Source organism: Phyllobates terribilis, unplaced genomic scaffold (genome assembly GCF_046119375.1).
Source record: "Phyllobates terribilis strain yellow unplaced genomic scaffold, ASM4611937v1 Scaffold_9__5_contigs__length_417890890, whole genome shotgun sequence".
Lineage (NCBI taxonomy): Eukaryota > Metazoa > Chordata > Amphibia > Anura > Dendrobatidae > Phyllobates > Phyllobates terribilis.
Window position 1 is genome coordinate 118,098,613 of NW_027362769.1, and position 17,977 is coordinate 118,116,589.

At 43.8% G+C, this 17,977-nt stretch overlaps 1 protein-coding gene across 2 annotated transcripts in view; it reads left to right on the forward strand.

Annotated features, from left to right (window-relative positions):
• LOC141161742 (bile salt export pump-like) overlaps positions 1–17,977 on the forward strand; it is a 151,975-nt gene that overhangs the window by 103,826 nt on the left and 30,172 nt on the right. For both annotated transcript variants that reach the window (XM_073647002.1, XM_073647003.1), the window contains 4 exons: positions 2,034–2,166; positions 3,457–3,624; positions 3,829–3,933; positions 9,785–9,946. In XM_073647002.1, the coding sequence (XP_073503103.1) occupies positions 2,034–2,166; positions 3,457–3,624; positions 3,829–3,933; positions 9,785–9,946 (568 nt within the window). The remainder of the gene's footprint in view (positions 1–2,033; positions 2,167–3,456; positions 3,625–3,828; positions 3,934–9,784; positions 9,947–17,977) is intronic.

The window sequence follows — 17,977 nt, forward strand, 5'->3', positions numbered from 1 at the left end:
GTGGGGGACATATGACAATGATGGAGGTGATGGAGGGAGATATAGAAATGATGATGGAGGAGGTGGGGGAGATATGGCAATGATGATGTAGAAGGTGGGGGAGATATGGCAATGATGGAGGAGATATGACAATGATGGAGGAGGTGGGGGAGATATGACTATGATGCAGAAGGTGGGGGAGATATGATAATGTTAGAGAAGGTGAGGGAGAGCAATGATGGAGAAGGTGGGGGAGAGCAATGATGGGGATGGGAGAGAGCAATGATGGAGGAGGAAGGGGGAGAACAATGATGGGGATGGGGGAGAGCAATGATGGAGGTGGGAGAGAGAAATGATGGGGAATTATTCGGACGCTATATGCTGTTAATATCTGGTCTGGTCATGGTGTGGTGGTATTTCTCCCTTGCATGTGGTATTCTTCGGTCACTATGTGGTGTTAATATGTGGTCTGGTCATGGTGTGGTGGTATTTCTCCCTTGTATGTGGAATTATTCAGTCACTATGTGGTGGTAATATGTGGTCTGGTCATGGTGTGGTGGTATTTCTCCCTTGTATGTAGTATTATTCGGTCACTATGTGGTGGTAATATGTGGCTTGGTCATGGTGTAGTGGTATTTCTCCCTTGTATGTAGTATTATTCGGTCACTATGTGGTGGTAATATGTGGTCTGGTCATGGTGTGGCAGTATTTCTCCCTTGTATGTGGTACTATTGGTGTTGGTAGAGTGGATTGTGTTGTGTATGGCGGTCATTTGTTCTCTCTGATATTAATTAGGAGAAGATTCTTTATTTCCATTAGTGATTAAATACTTGGAATAAGATGCACTTACAGGGGTTCTCTGGGGAAAACAAATAATCACCTCTCCACAGGATAAGTGATAAATTATTGATTGGGGGGGTCTGACTGCTGGGACCCGCACCGATTGGTAGAATATGGAGCTTTTATCCCCATTAGACTGGAGCTCATGTTCGACTTGACCAGTAATCCATTTATTCCCTCAGTGGCTGTTCTTGTGTTTTTTTCTGGAAGCCCCAAAGAGAATGAATGGAGCTGCGGTCAGACATCCCACCTGCTTCTGCATTGTGAAATGGGGATAAGTGTCCTGTCAGGGATAAAACTTCCCCATTCTTTCGATAGCTGCGTTTTCCGATGTTCGGACTCAAACGATCAATAAGTGATCACCGATCCTGTGGATCCCATGGATCAGTGATAACTTGTTTTAACCAAAGAACCCTTTTAATGCAAACTACCGTAATTCTACATCCCAGTTATGGTGGTGCACAGTATATGTGCAGGAGCCTCCTGTGATTTACAGTCGACGCTCCACTATAATGGGGATATCGGCTAACAGTTATATGCATATTGCTGCAGGGTGGGCCCTGAGGATCAATTCCTCCTGTGGGCCCCAGACACCCCGGTCCGACACTGCTAACAGATATATATAATCTCCATTTGGGATGAGCGGACCCGTAGAAGTTTGGGTTCTTGTACCTGACCTGAACCTTAGTCCAAAGTTTGGTTAGAGTACTAGAACTGTACCCGAGCTTGAATCTGAACCCCATTCAAAAGAGCGGGCACCCGAACTTTGGATCTCTCTCTCTCATCCCCGGACTTCCCCCGGAACTCCAAACATTAAAAAGGACTTCCGGTAGAGGTCCATGTTCGGAGTTTAGCACTGGATACTAAGTGTCCGATACGAAGCCCCAACTTTTAAATTCGGGGTCACTCATCTATAATCTCCATCATTGTAAAAAAAATATATAAATATATACATCTTTTGAGGGTGTGGGGGGGGGGTCTAATTAGAACTTTTGCTATGGGGCACTGTGATTTCTATGTACACCACTGGGTTTGTTTGTAATCTGTGATCATGAGAGGCAAAGGTCTGCATAGTCGTATTGGCAGGTCCGGGCACAGGTGACATCACTCTCATTGAAAATTGTTGGATCATTTTCCACGATATGGAGGAACATCATAATTAGCTCTTTAAAGTGAATCTGTACATTGAACACATATATCCTTTGATGTTGCAGTGCTTCTATTCGTAATCGCTCAAGATCCCAGCTATCAAACATAGTCCCTGACACTCCATTTTTGACAGTACAGGACACAGCCGAGGCTCTACAGCCCTTATCTCAGTATGATGAGACAGGCAAAGCTAAGAAGGTAAGTAATGAAATGGTAAAATCATCCTATTTCTAAATCAAATCGTTATGGCTCACAAATCTTCATTCAACATCTTGTCACGATACAGACGTATACACTCAGGAAACCTATATACTGCAGCTCAGCTGTTGTTCACTTTGGAAAACCTTTATTTTATTTAGTGTCACCCTTACAGAAGATGATTATTTTGTCTCTTGGGAATGAGATGCTCTCAAAATCAAAATCTGGATCAACACTTTAGACTACAGGTTGAACTCGATGGACTTAAATGGGTTTTCCCATGAACAAAAGTACATTTTAATCAATAGATCTTGGAATAATAATAATAACTTCCACAATTGGATGTGTTTAAATAAAATGTTCCTGTGCTGAGATAATCCTATAAATGTGCCCCTGCTGTGTACTGTGTAATGGCTGTGTCTGACTGTACAGGAACATGGTCTGATCATACCACATCTCCTGGGCAGGGGAGGAAGCGAAAGAGTATACAGACATTACAGCAGGGGATCACAGCTGATTCTTTTTATAAATAAAACATTTCCCTGCCTGTTTTTAAGCAACGTTTTACCTCAAAGAGAGAATCAGCTGTGATCCCGTGCTGTAATGTCTGTATACTCTTTTGCTTCCTCTCCTCTCCAGGAGCTGTGGTATGATCAGACCATGTTCCTGCACAGTCAGACACGACCATTACACAGTACACAGCAGGGGCACATTTATAAGATTATCTCAGCACAGGAACATTTTATTTAAATACATCAAATTGTGGAAGTTATTATTATTCCAAGATCTATTGATTAAAATGAACTAGCGTTTGTGGCACAACCCCTTTAAGTCTACCTTCAACCTTAGACTATGAAACTATGAAAATATCCATTTGAAAAATTGTTGGACAAAAGTTTGAAAGTCCTTTAAGCTTACCATACATCATTGTCCGTACACTTCACCTTAAAATATTTTTGCTATGAAACCAAGATAAAAAGGAAGACTACAAAATAAAAAAAAACACAAGTAAAAAATAAATTGAAAATATTTAATTGTCCCCATGTAATAAATACATTGTTTGGATTATAAAATAATGTTGAATTACACTATTAGGGCATCTTGGATTATTGGACTTTTATTCAAGATCTCTATCAACTAGCCAGAGTCAGGGAAAAAACATGTCTTTCTGCAGTCAAACTTTACATTTGTACATTGTTTGATTCATTGTAAGATTTGTATATAAAAAAGTTTAGTACAGCACATAAAAATATACCATGATATAAATAAATATTCTATGCTTTACCCAAGGGCATTGTGAACGATGATGATGATGATGATGTTGAGCCGGCTCCAGTTGCCCGAATCTTAAAATACAACGCTCCTGAGTGGCCATACATGTTAATTGGTTCCATTGGAGCTGCTGTGAATGGCGCTGTTAACCCTCTGTATGCCTTACTCTTCAGTCAGATTCTCGGAGTAAGAACCTTCTCACTTTCTTATCATTCTCACAGTCGTTTTTTGGGTCTTTTTTCCGTAAAGAATATCTATATATCTATCTATCTATCTCATATCTATCTATAGATCTATATATCTCTATATCCATCTATCTATTCATTTTTCCATGAGACTATGTATCTTTCCGTGTATCTTATGTACTGATACGTGTTTCCTTTCTGACAGACGTTCTCTCTACCAGATGAGGAACAGCAGAGGAATGAAATCAATGGTATCTGTGTGCTTTTTGTTCTCATTGGAGTTGTATCATTCCTGACACAGTTCTTACAGGTAAGTATTATTTCGATTTTGGAATGAACACCATGGTTGGACCATTGGGCGATTGTTTCTCATTAGTGATGAGCGAGCATGCTCGCTACTGCTCGGTGCTCGCCCGAGCATCTCACTGCTCGAGATGCTCGGCGCTCGCCGAGTATTTTCGGGTTGCTCGGGCGGGAAGTCGGGTCCCCTCCCTGCATGTTTGGCGCTCTTTAGAGAGCCAATGAACATGCAGGGATTGCCTGCCATGCACTGTAATGCAGTAGCCATGTTGGTTGTGGGCATTACAGTGATTGGCTGGCCTCACAGCATCATCAGGTCTATATCAGACCTGGTGCCGCCATGCTCGTCACAGTCACTCCGGATCAGACAGTGTAGGGAGAGCTAATGCTGCGTCGGGAGAGATTTGCTTGTGTATTAGATAGTGTAGGGAGAAAAACCGTACATTACACATATCCATCTCAACAGTCCTTCTGAGGACTAATCCATCTGCAGAGATATCAGCCAGGCAGGGTGTATAGGCAGGCAGGGTACATAGAAGACTGCAGTGCACATAGCACAAGAGGCTCCATTCCAGTTCTGCCTTCTGCTGCTGTTAGATATTTCTATACAAAGGCCCAGGTCTCAGGGGCAAGGAATACTTTTCTTTGGATCTTAATCCTCATTATTTGCTTAAAAAGCAATCCAGAGAACACAATTTTTTCTGCGCCATTTGATTGTTGGCACTGCAGAATACAGCCAGGTCCTTTCCATATTAGAGCGCTAGAAATCCAGCAATTTAAAACTGTGTTTTCTCCATCAAACTGATCACATATACAATGTCAGAAAATACTGACATTTCTGGCCTCCATTAAAAATTTCCATTAGTGTGTCATTGAAGCAATTCACTGCAGTTTGCTGTTCAAACTACTTACCTACAGGCCAGGTATTTAAAACTGTATTTTCTCCATCACACGGATCACATATAAGTTCGCTCCAAACTCAGTCATTTGTAGTGAGCGTGGAAGATACTGTCCTCCATTTAAAATGAGCAAGGCACTTGGCAAGGGACGGGAAATTGGACGTGATGGTGATGGTGCATGCAGAGGCTGAGGACAAGGCCGTTGGTAAGCTGAAATTGTGCCACAACAAACATCCACATCTTCTCGCCTGACCTTCCTGTCTCAATTTCTAGGGGACCGCAGCACACCACTATTGAACCCAGAGCAGTGTCAAAAGGTTGTTGGTTGGATAGCGGATAATGCTTCCAGTCACTTAACCACCACCACCACCACCCTGTCTTCCACACGGTCAAGTCTCAGAAGCCGTGAGTCTGGACCGCATATTCCTCACCCTGATCTTCTTTCCTCCCACCATGCCGAGTATCCAGAGACAACTGTTCCCACACTTGGACACTCTGAAGAGCTGTTCACTTTTCCATTTATAGATTCGGCCTCTCGCCCGGTCCACTTGAAGCGGGGCAAGAGGAGATCGCATGTAGTGATGCCCAAATATTTGAGCAGCCACGGTCACACGAAGGCGACGGTGGGAAAGTGTCACAAGAGGTGGACGATGATGAGACACAATTGCCAGAAAGTCTGGAGAAGGACCAGGGTGCGGAAGTGGAAGACGAGGTGGTGGATGATATAGTAACTGACCCAACCTGGCAGGAGGACATGCAGCGCGAGGACTGCAGCACACAGGGGGAGGGAGGCAGAGCACCCCAACAGGCAGGAAGAAGCAGTGTGGTGGACGCAGACAGAAGGCAGGCAACCGTTCCCTGTAACACCAACACGAAGGAAGTTGCCAGTACAACTGCTAGGTCTTCCCGAGTCTGGTTGTTTTTTAAAGACTCTGCCGATAACCCCAAAAAGGCCATTTGCACCACCTGCCAGGCCAGCATCAGCAGGGGTGGCAAAACGACCAGCCTGACAACCACCAGCATGACCAGGCACATGGCAGCAAAGCACCCGACTTTGTGGGCCGAACCCCAGGGTCCAGAAACAGTGTCTGCGGGTGGCACCATTGCTTCTTACGCTGTTGTGCATGCAAGCCAATCCCCTGTCCATGGTGCATGCGAAGACGCCGCCTGCCCTGCACCTGTCGCTGCACACTCTCAAGTAGCAGCATCAGGAAGCATGTCCTTGTCCCAGTGCAGCGTTCAGTTGTCCATACCCCAGTCCTTGGAACGCAAGCGCAAATATGCAGCCAATGCCCCACAAGCCACACTACTAAATTCTCACATTTCACGATTGCTTGCACTCGAAATGTTGCCTTTTAGGTTCGTGGAGACAGAAGCATTCCGCAACCTGATGGCGGCCGTCTCTTGATACTCAGTCCCCAGCTGCCACTATTTCTCCCGGTGTGCCGTCCCCGCATTACACAAGCACATGTCCTAAAACATTAGCCATGCTCTCAACAACGCAGTTACCGGTAAAGTCCACCTAACCACGGACACGTGGACAAGTGCTTGTGGGCAGGAGAGGTACATCTCGCTGACGGCACATTGGGTTAACATAGTGGAAGCCGGGACCCAGTCGGACCTTGGGACGGAACACGTCCTCCCGACGCCAAGGATTGCGGACCCTAGGTCAATCAGGGTTGCCCCCACAGTCTACAGCTCCTGCACCTCATCCTCCTCCTCCTCTTCAGCCTCCATCTCCGAAATGACCACATCAGTCACAAGCTGGAAGCACTGCAGCACTTCCTCGGCCAAGCGGCAACAGGCTGTGCTGAAGCTAACATGCTTAGCTGAAAAACTGCACAATGCTGAAGAGTTGTGGACAGCTCTGAAAGAGCAGGCAGATCTGTAGCTCACACCGCTGAACCTACAGCCAGGCATGGTCGTGTGTGACAATGGCCGGAACCTGGTGGCGGCTCTGAGGCGAGGCGAGCTCACACACGTACCATGCCTGGCCCATGTGCTTAACCTCGTTGTTCAGCGGTTTCTCAAATCCTTGCCGGAGCTGCCGGATCTGCTTGTTAAAGTATGCCGCCTGTGTGCCATTTTAGAAAGTCAGCTACAGCTTCCGCCGCCCTTGCTGTGCTTCAGCAGCGTTTGCAGCTTCTGGCTCACAGACTGGTGTGTGATGTCCCCACGCGTTGGAACTCTACACTGCAGATGTTGGGAAGGATTTGTGAGCAGAAGAGAGCAGTTGTTGAGTACCAGCATCAACAAGGCCGTCGGTATTCAGTTCAGACTCCACACATAAGACCTCAGGAATGGACATGGATGTCAGACATATGTACCATCCTCCAAAACTTTGAGGACTCCACCAAGATGGTGAGCGGCGATGACGCCATAATTAGCGTCACCATCCCGCTACTCTGTCTTCTGAAACGCTCTCTGCTCACAATCAAAGAGGATGCATTGCAGGCGGAGCATGATGAGATGGAGCAAGGAACCATACAGGGTGATTACACACAGCCAAGCCTCATCTCATCCCAACGTGGATTGGGTGACAATGAGGAAGAGGAGGAGGAGGAAGGACAGGAGCTAGTTTGATGCACTATAGACGGTACTACCTGCACAACTGTCATACCGTCTGTTCAGCGTGGATGGCCAGAGGACAGAGAGGAGGAGGAGAGCATGGTCAGTCATTCTTTTGGTGAGGACACGGAAGTCTTGCCTGTTAGTAGTCTGGCATGCATGTCTGAGTTTACGCTGCCTTTCCCATGACCCTCGCGTTCTCAAAATTTTGGGTGACAGTCATTACTGGTTGGTGACACTTCTAGACCCACGCTACAAGGAGAACTTTCTATCTCTTATTCCTGAGGCAGACAGGTCTACAAAAATGGGGCTGTACCAGAAGGCCCTTGTTGCAGAACTATTAAAGAAATTCCCATCTGAAAACGCTGGCGCCAGAGGGCACACTTCGTTGGACAACCAAGGAGTACAGGCGAGAGAGACACAACTTCAGTTCAGCAGAGGCAGGGGAACACTGTCAAAGTTCATTTTATCAGAGCGGGTTTTTAGTGCCGCTGGTGGAATTATAACTGATAAGCGCATCCGCCTGTCAACTGAAAATGCTGACAGGCTGACTCTTATAAAAATGAACAAGGGCTGGATTGGGCCAGACTTCTCAACACCACCGAATGATAGCAACGTAACATAAACTCAAATCCAGTGTCTTTTCTTGGGAGGTGTATTCCCATGCACCTTTTCACACCCACACATGGGTATACGCTTGCTGATTTTGGCTATTTGCTCTTGTCCTCCTCCTTCTCCTCATCCTCCACCACCATATCACCAGGGTGACCGTGGTCCGTGATGCAACACCCACCTAATTTTTTTAAAGGGTGTTTATGATGCCTGTAAAAAAAATTTTTTATACAGTATGTTCATGTATACCCCCCAGGGATAAATGTTTGTCAGCCCATACACTTAGTGCATGGGCATTACAAGTATAGGAGGCCCGCTCCTTTCTAATGAGAACATTTTTTTATGAGGCCCTGCTCCACGTCTCTTCCAAGGGTCATTAAAGTGCCTCCAAATTTTTGTCAGCCCTTGCATTCACTGCATAGGCCAACACTATGGGAGACTCTCTCCTTTCTAAACGGAATTTATCGTTACTGTGGCCCTGCTCTATGTGTCTTTAAATTCTTAGTGGGGTTCAGGCCACATTTCAAGTGCAAGCAGCTTTAGAGGACTCCCTGGGAGAAATGACACGCAGGGTAGATACAGTTTCCCTCTATGCCAGTCCTTTCACCGAGCTAAATACAACTCTCAGCAAAAAAAGTTGTGGACTGGCTCCGTACCGTCCTTGGCCACATTCAACTGTCCATGTGTTTGTGGTTAGGCGGTCCTTCTCAGTAAGTGCACTGGGGAGGGCACGGGTAATGTTGTGGGACCCGTGCTTGTGGAAGTCGGAGGCGATACCGGGAAATATAGTGGCGGTTGGGGACCGAGTATGGACACCGGGCCGCCACCGGCATGAGGTTGTGAAAAGCTTCCGCCTCCACGAGCTCAAAAGGCCATACTTGAAGTGCAAAGAGTTGCCCAGAAATCTGGCAGTTTAGTGTTGCCGCCTGTGGGTGGGTGGGTGGGTGGCTGCCTGCATACTTGCGCTTGCATTCCAAGGAATGGGGTAGGGACAACTGAACGCTGCAGTAGGACAAGGATGTGGACGGTGATTGTTGCAAGTCTGCAACGACAGGTGCATGGCGGGAGGCATCTTCGCGTGCGCCAAGGATCATTTATGATGGACACACTTTTAGGTAGTGACCTGGGAGTCAGAGATGCTTCCAGAGGTCTTCCCCATGCTGTTCCCATGCTTTTTCAGCACTGTATGCATGTGTCTGATGATGTGTCACACACCACATGGCCAGATAAGGTTGTAAAATGTTAAAATGACATTTCCTGGTGAATGCATTTGTCTTGCTTGAAAGCAATGCAAAAGTGCAAAAACGCATCAAAAGCGCTACATGTGAACATAGCCCAAGTTGTGGAGGAGTATTTTTGTTTTTGGTTATTTATTTTGCCTTATATACAAGTCATTACCCTGGAAAGGATGTTCCTTAACATATTTCCCAGGAAAATCCATTTTGGTTTTGTTTTTGTATGTTTTATTGTGAGTCAATAAAAATGGCTTAATACTCTGACCACGTTGCTGACAGCTGTGATCTGGGAGTCAGAAATGCTTCCAGGGGTCTTCCCCATGCTGTTCCCATGTCATTTGAGCACTGTTCCCATCGATTTGGGCAATTTTTAGGCCCTCTGCAGACGGCTGAGGGGAGCCGCCTGAAAAATGCTCGAGTTTCCTATAGACTTACATTGGGCTCGTTGCTCGGGTCGAGCACCCGAGTATTCCAATTTGCTCGACCCGAGCAACGAGTACCCGAGCATTTTAGTGCTCGCTCATCACTATTTCTCATCTTTCTTTAGGGATACACATTTGCTAAGTCAGGAGAACTACTCACCAGAAGACTCCGTAAGATTGGCTTCCACGCCATGATGGGGCAGGAGGTTGGCTGGTTTGATGACCCTAAGAATAGCCCAGGAGCCCTAACCACAAGATTAGCAACAGATGCATCACAAGTACAAGGGGTATGTAATGAATAAAATATTTTTTGATAATCCTACTAAATTAAAAAAATAACATTGAAATCACATTGATTTGGGTTTTGGAAACTGGAATCCGGAAGCAGTCCGAGATTTCAGCAATGCATTTTTCCTGGATATTTGAATAACCATGGGTGCATTGTACTGGTCTTCTTCTCCATTTGGTCTTCTTTTGGCTCCATGGTCTGGGTGAGACGGCAACAAACACAACCACTATATTTATGCCTTGTTCCATGTTCTATTCTGACCTGTGCAAATAATCAAAGTCAAATTGATCGGTCCCTATGTAAAGTGCTGCAGAGTGGTTGTCATGACCGAGCTGCTGTCCGGTTGAGCTCTGGCATTGTAGGGTGTTGGGTGCATTACACTCACTTGTAGGCCGCAGGCCTCTGCTGTCTCCAGGCTTCCGTCCTCAGCTGCCGCACACAATTCAGGGGACAACAAGTTCTTTATAACAGGCAAACGTTTACTGGTCAGTACAAGCTCATCAGGTAGTGACATGTGTAATAGGGCACAGCAATTCACGTTTCCTTCCTCCTGAGTACAACACGTCTTTAGTCCTGTCACTCGCTCATCCTGGACTAACCCCAAGTCGACTGACTCTGTCAGCCTCAGTGATTTCCTATCCACTTCAGCAGTGCACCCAGGACCGACCACCTGCCCCCCCATGTCATTCCATGTCCACCAACCTCAAGATGTCAGAAGACCAGGCCAGCTCCTTGGTATCTGGCCCGAGCCCTAGGCTCCACAAGTTACAGGAATGTCCATCATGGATTTCAGTTTGGCCTCTCAGTGCCTTGAACGATTGACCCATGCTGTCCCTAGCAGCCCACCGCACCAGAACTTGTTCTTGGTACTGCACTTCACTCACTCCTCCTAACTCCTGCACTACCAAGAAGTGCCCCCCTTTTTATCATCACTAGTTCCCACCCACTTTTCTTGTTCTATCATTAACTATTTCCTATAATTTTCTATCATATAGACTAAACCTATTGTCCTTATACTATATCCTATGCTGTTGCTAAACCACTTACTATCTAAACCGGACTTATGCTATTCTAAGCTAATCCTAGGCTCATCCTGTACTTATACATTACTCACATAATACATTAAAACTTTATATGAGATACATATCACTATTACATATAAAACCGCATGACACTATACACACATTGTGGTTGTTGTCTTCAGGGGAAGGAACAGGGTAAGACAGTCCACATCCTATACATGTTGACAGGTTCTACCTTGGCCATGTGCATGGAGTTTGTGATTTTCCCTAGGCAATACCTTTATTACTGTTGTAGTCTCTATACGGCACAGTCTTACTGGAGTAGAAATTACTCTAATGCCCCCTCGATTGAACCACAAACAAAGGTAGGCACGCTGTGGCCCCATAGAATCCTATGGCAGCTGTATTAGATTTAAATTTATACAGAGGTGAATAAGCAAAGCCAATTAAAGACCATTGGTGGCAGTTTAAAGCGGATCTGTCACCAGATTTCACCATATAAACTGCATAAATTACTAAATAAATCTCTTTGGCCTGATGAGGCTAATGTAGTTACTGTGAAAATCCATGTCAGAATGGCTGTATAATCCTTTTTAAAAAACAAAATCCACCCTCTTATCTTGATTGATAATTCCTCAGTGTCCCTCCTCCCTGCTCCTGCTGATATCTCTCACTGCTCAGTATAAGCTGAGGCTAACAGTCAGGCAGGAGCTGAATACACTTGGACTCAAGCTATATATTTTCATAGCTGGACTCATAAAATTATCATCCAAATATATATACAGTGAAGGAAATAAGTATTTGCTCCCTTGCTGTTTTTGTAAGTTTGCCCACTGACAAAGATATGAACAGTCTATAATTTTAAGGGTAGGTTAATTTTAACATTGAGAGATAGAATATCCAAAAAAAATCAAGAAAATCACATTGTATAAATTAGATAAATTTATTTGCATTTTGCAGTGAGAAATAAGTATTTGATCCCCTACAAACCATTATGAGTTCTGGCTCCTACAGACCAGTTAGATGTTCCTAATCAACTTGTTGTCTTACATAGACAGCTGTCTTACATAGACAGCTGTCTTACATAGTCACCTGTATAAAAGACTCCTGTCCACAGACTCAATTAATCAGTCAGACTCTAACCTCTACAACATGGGCAAGACCAAAGAGCTTTCTAAGGATGTCAGGGACAAGATCATAGACCTGCACAAAGCTGGAATGGGCTACAACACCATAAGTAAGACGCTGGGGGAGAAGGAGACAACTGTTGGTGCCATAGTAAGAAAATGGAAGAAGTACAAAATGTCAATCGACATCAATCTGGGGCACCATGCAAAATCTCAACTTGTGGGGTATCCTTGATCATGAAGAAGGTGAGAGATCAGCCTAAAACTACATGGGGGGAACTTGTTAATGATCTCAGGGCAGCTGGGACCACAGTCACCAAGAAAACCATTGGTAACACATTACGTCTTAAAGGTTTAAAATCCTACAGTGCCCGCAAGGTCCCCCTGCTCAAGAAGGCACATGTGCAGGCCCTTCTGAAGTTTGCCAACAAACACCTGGATGATTCTGTGAGTTATTGGGAGAAGGTGCTGTGGTCAGATGAGACAAAACTTGAGCTCATTGGCAATAACTCAACTCGCCGTGTTTGGAGGAAGAGAAATGCTGCCTATGACCCAAAGAACTCCGTCCCTACTGTCAAGCATGGAGGAGGAAACATTACGTTTTGGGGGTGTTTCTCTGCTAAGGGAACAGGACTACTTCACTGCATCAATGAGAGAATGGATGGAGCCATGTGCCGTAAAATCCTGAGTGACAACCTCCTTCCCTCCGCCAGGACATTAAAAATGGGTCATGGCTGAGTCTTCCAGCAAGACAATGACCCAAAACATACAGCTAAGGCAACAAAGGAGTGGCTCAAAAAGAAGCACATTAAGGTCAAGGAGTGGCCTAGCCAGTCTCCAGACCTTAATCCCATAGAAAACTTATGGAGGGAGTTGAAGCTCTGAGTTTTCAAGCGACAGCCTCAAAATCTGAATGATTTAGAGATGATATGCAAAGAGGAGTGGACCAAAATTCCTCCTGACATGTGCGCAAACCTCATCATCAACTACAAGAAACGTCTGACTGCTGTGCTTGCCAACAAGGGTTTTGCCACCAAGTATTAAGTGTTGTTTGCCAGAGGGATCAAATACTTATTTCTCACTGCAAAAGGCAAATAAATGTATCTAATTTATACAATGTGATTTTCTTGATTTTTTTTGGATATTCTCTCTCAATGTTAAAATTAACCTACCCTTATAGACTGTTCATGTCTTTGTCAGTGGGCAAACTTACAAAAACAGCAAGGGATCAAATAATTATTTCTTTCACTGTATACAGATATTCAGACATGTATGAATGTACACAGTTTGTTTCATGAAACCCGGTGACAGGTCAAATTTAACCCCTTTATGATGTGAAATGTAATAGTATGCACCAAGTCTCAACCTCCGCTTCAGCGCGGGCTCTGGTGCTGAGCCCCCCACTTTTCTGGGCACATGACAGCTGATCTATACAGCTGACATGTGCCCGCAACAGCCGCGGGTGGAATCGCGATCCACCCGCGGCTGTTAACTAGTTAAATGCCGCTGTCAATCTCTGACAGTGGCATTTAACTCGCGCAAACCGGATGCGCATCACTTACCTCGCCCATCGGTGACCCCGTCACATGATCGCGGGTCACCGATGGGTTAGCATGACAACCCAGGGTCTGCAGGAGACCCCTGTGGTTGTCAGGGCCAGATTCATATGAGCGTCGCCCAGTGGTCGGCACTCATAGCAATTGAGCAAATCTGCTACACAGAGGCGATCTGCTCATCGCCTGTGTGTAACAGAGGCAATCAGACAACTGCTGCTTCTAGTCTCCTATGAAGCATGCAGAAAGTGTAAAAAAATGTTTTTTAAAAATATTAAAAAAATAAAAAAATATATAAAAGTTTAAATCACCCCCCATCACCCCATTCAAAATAAAACAATAAAAAAACACTTATACAAATATTTGGTATCACCGCATTTAGAATCACCCGCTCTATCAGTATAAAAAAAGAATTAATCCGATCGGTAAACGGCTTAACGAGAAAAAAATTAGAAACGCCAGAATTACATTTTTTTGGTCGCCGCAACATTGCAATAAAATGCAATAACAGGCGATCAAAACATCGGATCTACCGCAAAATTGTATTAATAAAAACGTCAGCTCGGCACGCAACAAAAAATAAGCCCTCATCCAGCCCCAGATCATGAAAAATGGAGACGCTACAGGTCTCGGAAAATCGCACTTTTATTTATTTATTTTTTTTTTTTTTTTTTTTTTTTTTTTAAAAGCAAACTTTGAATTTTTTTTCACCGCTTATATAAAAAAGAACCTATACATGTTTGGTGTCTATATAGTCATAACGACCTGGAGAATAATAATGGCAGGTCAGTTTTAGGATTCAGTGAACGTGGTAAAAAAAAAAAAAAAACAACTGTGGTATTGCACTTTTTTTTGCAATTTCACCGCACTTGGAATTTTTTTCCTGTTTTCCAGTACACAATATGGTAAAACCAGTAATGTCGTTCAAAAGTTCCACTCGCCCTGCAAAAAAATAAGCCCTCACATGGCCATATTGACCAGAAAATAAAAAAGTTCTGGCTCTGGTAAGAAGGGGAGCAAAAAACGAAAACGCAAAAACGGAAAATGCTCTGTTCATGAAGGAGTTAAGCTTTCAGGCCATCATCTTATATGTTTAACTTGAGATCCCATTTATGATCTGATCCACAAACATTTATATTTTCCAGACAATTTGATCAGTTTTGCCAATTTTGCCACAAAAATGGAAAAAGTAAATGTCACAATTTTTCAATACTTGAATAGTCAGAGAGAGCGTGTTATTCTTGTCCTGATAATTATTTGCAATGTGGACAGATTTGTTCTGCGAGAGCGGTTTGGCCAATCCTGTTTGCCAGCCCATATAAGTTTACACTAAGCCTTTTTTTTTTCCTTCCGGCTGTCAATTTACCGTTGATAAATGCCACCTATCCTTCTGTAGACGCAGCTTTTCCGGATCCTACAGTCACTGAAAACAATCTGTTTGACATTTCTGTGAATAATTGGTCTTTAGGGTTTAAGCATTTACATGAAGAGCAAATTAATATCTTATTTTTAAGAGAAATGAGGGGAACGTCTTTCAATCAAACAGAAAAGATTTCTCATAAGTGACAAAAAGTGTCGCATTTCCTGAAAATTGGACTGAGCTCTGGAGAGATAGATGGCTGATGTATGCAGAAATATGTTGTCTCCAGCCTTAAAGCACTATTGGAACTAAACATATTTTCATCAAAATCGCAGTACTTTTTGCCATAATTGAAAAAAAAAAATTAAATTGGAATAATCAAAGAATCAGATATAACCCCATTCAGAATTCATCCACCAAATATATGGTCCGTTCAATTAATCTATGTAACACAAGGGATTCTCCAGCCTGCCAAAATGTGAGTTGCTTGTATAAAAGGGGTCCTGTGCAGAAGACCCCTTTCTATGATGTCCATATGTCCTATCAAGTCATAAGTCAACCCCATTAATGTATGACCATCAGTGTGATAAATTTTTGTGGATTTGGCTTTAAAGGGGTTTTCTGGACTAATGATATTGATGGCGTGTCTTTACTAGACATGAGTGAGTCTCCCGAAATTCCATTTTAATTCATCCAGAATATAAGAATTGATCCAAATAAATAAATTACTTCTATATCGAAACTGCCCTGGAATCTAAGAGGGGAGGAAAGGAGTTAAAAAATAAAAAATACTCACCAGTCCTTACACCGCCTCTGTCGCAGCTTCTGATAAAGCTTCCCGGTATTCTGTTTTTCCATCGCTCCATTCCGGCATTAAGGTGAATCACTAGCCTCAGATTGGCCTCCTTGTCAAAATGGAGAAATGGAATAATAGAAGACCCAAAGCAGCGTTGGAGGTGACGTAAGAAAAAATGAGGAAAAATGATTTTTTTTTTATCTTACCTGCAAAATGAATTTTTTTGTGTGAAAATATTATTATTAATATTATTATTTATTATTATAGCGCCATTCATTCCATGGTGCTTTACATGTGAAAATTATCACAAATTAAATTCATTATACCGTAAATTGATTTGCTAATCTCTAATTCTTAGACACCCGGGTAGGAATCTAAAAAGTGAACGGAGTAGAATAATACAGCTCAGTTGTGTGGTTGCCACTGCAGAGAACTGCAGATCAACTGGATTACAGCGAATAGTAGCTAAGCTGCAGTTTTTGGTAATGGCCACTACACGCTGTATGGTTCAGTTCAGTTCACTTCTTAGATCCGACTGTCTTCGGAGTTGGTAGCAGTTGATCGTTTGGGGTACAAGGTGTCAGAACCCCCGACCCACTTATCTGAAATTGATGCACACTAGTGATGAGCGCAAGTGCTCATTACTCAAGTTTGCCTAGGGTGCTCGGGTATACACAGAGTATAGCGGGTGCTCGAGTGACATGTTCGAGTCTCTGCGGCCACATGTTTCGAGGCTGTTCGACAGGCACAAAACATACGGGAATTGCCTGAAAAAAAAGGGCAATCCCTGTATGTTTTGTGACTGTTTAACAGCTGCGAAACATGCGGCCGCAGAGACTCAAACATCACACTCGAGCACCCGCCATACTCTGTGCATACCCGAGTAACAAGCACTTGCGCTCATCACTAGTGATGAGCGAGTATGCTTTGTTAACCTTTTGGCCGAGTATGGTCGGGCGAGCACCGAGTAGTTACAGCTGCTCGGTGTTATGTTTGAATCACTCCCGTGTGCATGATTTGCGATGGTTTGACAGCTTTAATATATGTGAGAAATGTCTATTTCTTACACATTCCTCACATGTATTAAAGCTGTCAAACCATCGCAAATCATGCACACGGGAGTGATTCAAACATAACACCGAGCAGCTGTAACTACTCGGTGCTCGCCCGAGCATACTCGGTGAAAGGGTTAACAAAACATACTCGCTCATCACTACTTATCACTAATGACCAATCCTATCAGTGAGGACAACCCCTTGAAGAGACAAGAGTCAACTTGGAAATTAATTTTAAAATATCAAAAAATGCTATGAGATTTCTACCCATAAGAATATTTTATACAAGTACTAAATCGATTCATCCTGATTTTATCATGATTGTAAGGCTGAACACCTTGAACGTAATTAATTATTTAAACTTTCACTTTATTAAAAACCAGAAAAATAGAATAGAACTGAATAAATGTCATCACGTACAGTACAGACCAAAAGTTTGGACACACCTTCTCATTTAAAGATTTTTCTGTATTTTCATGACTATGAAAATTGTACATTCACACTGAAGGCATCAAAACTATGAACTAACACATGTGGAATTATATACTTAACAAAAAAGTGTGAAACAACTGAAAATATGTCTAATATTCTAGGTTCTTCAAAGTAGCCACCTTTTGCTTTGATGACTGCTTTGCACACTCTTGGCATTCTCTTGATGAGCTTCAAGAGGTAGTCACTGGAAATGGTCTTCCAACAATCTTGAAGGAGTTGTGGCGCCCCTGGGGGTTCGACCGCCACAGGGATGCTGCACCTCTTCAATGGGGTGTGGTGTTCCTCCTTCGAGGTAAGAACGGTGCAATGGTCAGGACCCCACCTCCACATCCAACACCACACTTTTCCCACCAGAGGGGGCTAGTAGGCACTAGAGTGGAAAATGGGAGACTGGGGAACCAAAAGATAGGCGGAACCATTTAGTGGGTGAGGGTGGAGGACACACATCTAGTTTACACTTAATATTTCATATTTAATAAACAGCCATCTTGGGCTCATGGTTCTTTGATTGTGATCTCCATCCCTGAACGTGGCTTCTGGGTGAACCTGCAGCGGATGGAGACGCGGCCCTCATACCCTGGCCTTGAGTCGAGGGGCAGTTTGGAGTTAACGTATGTCTCAACC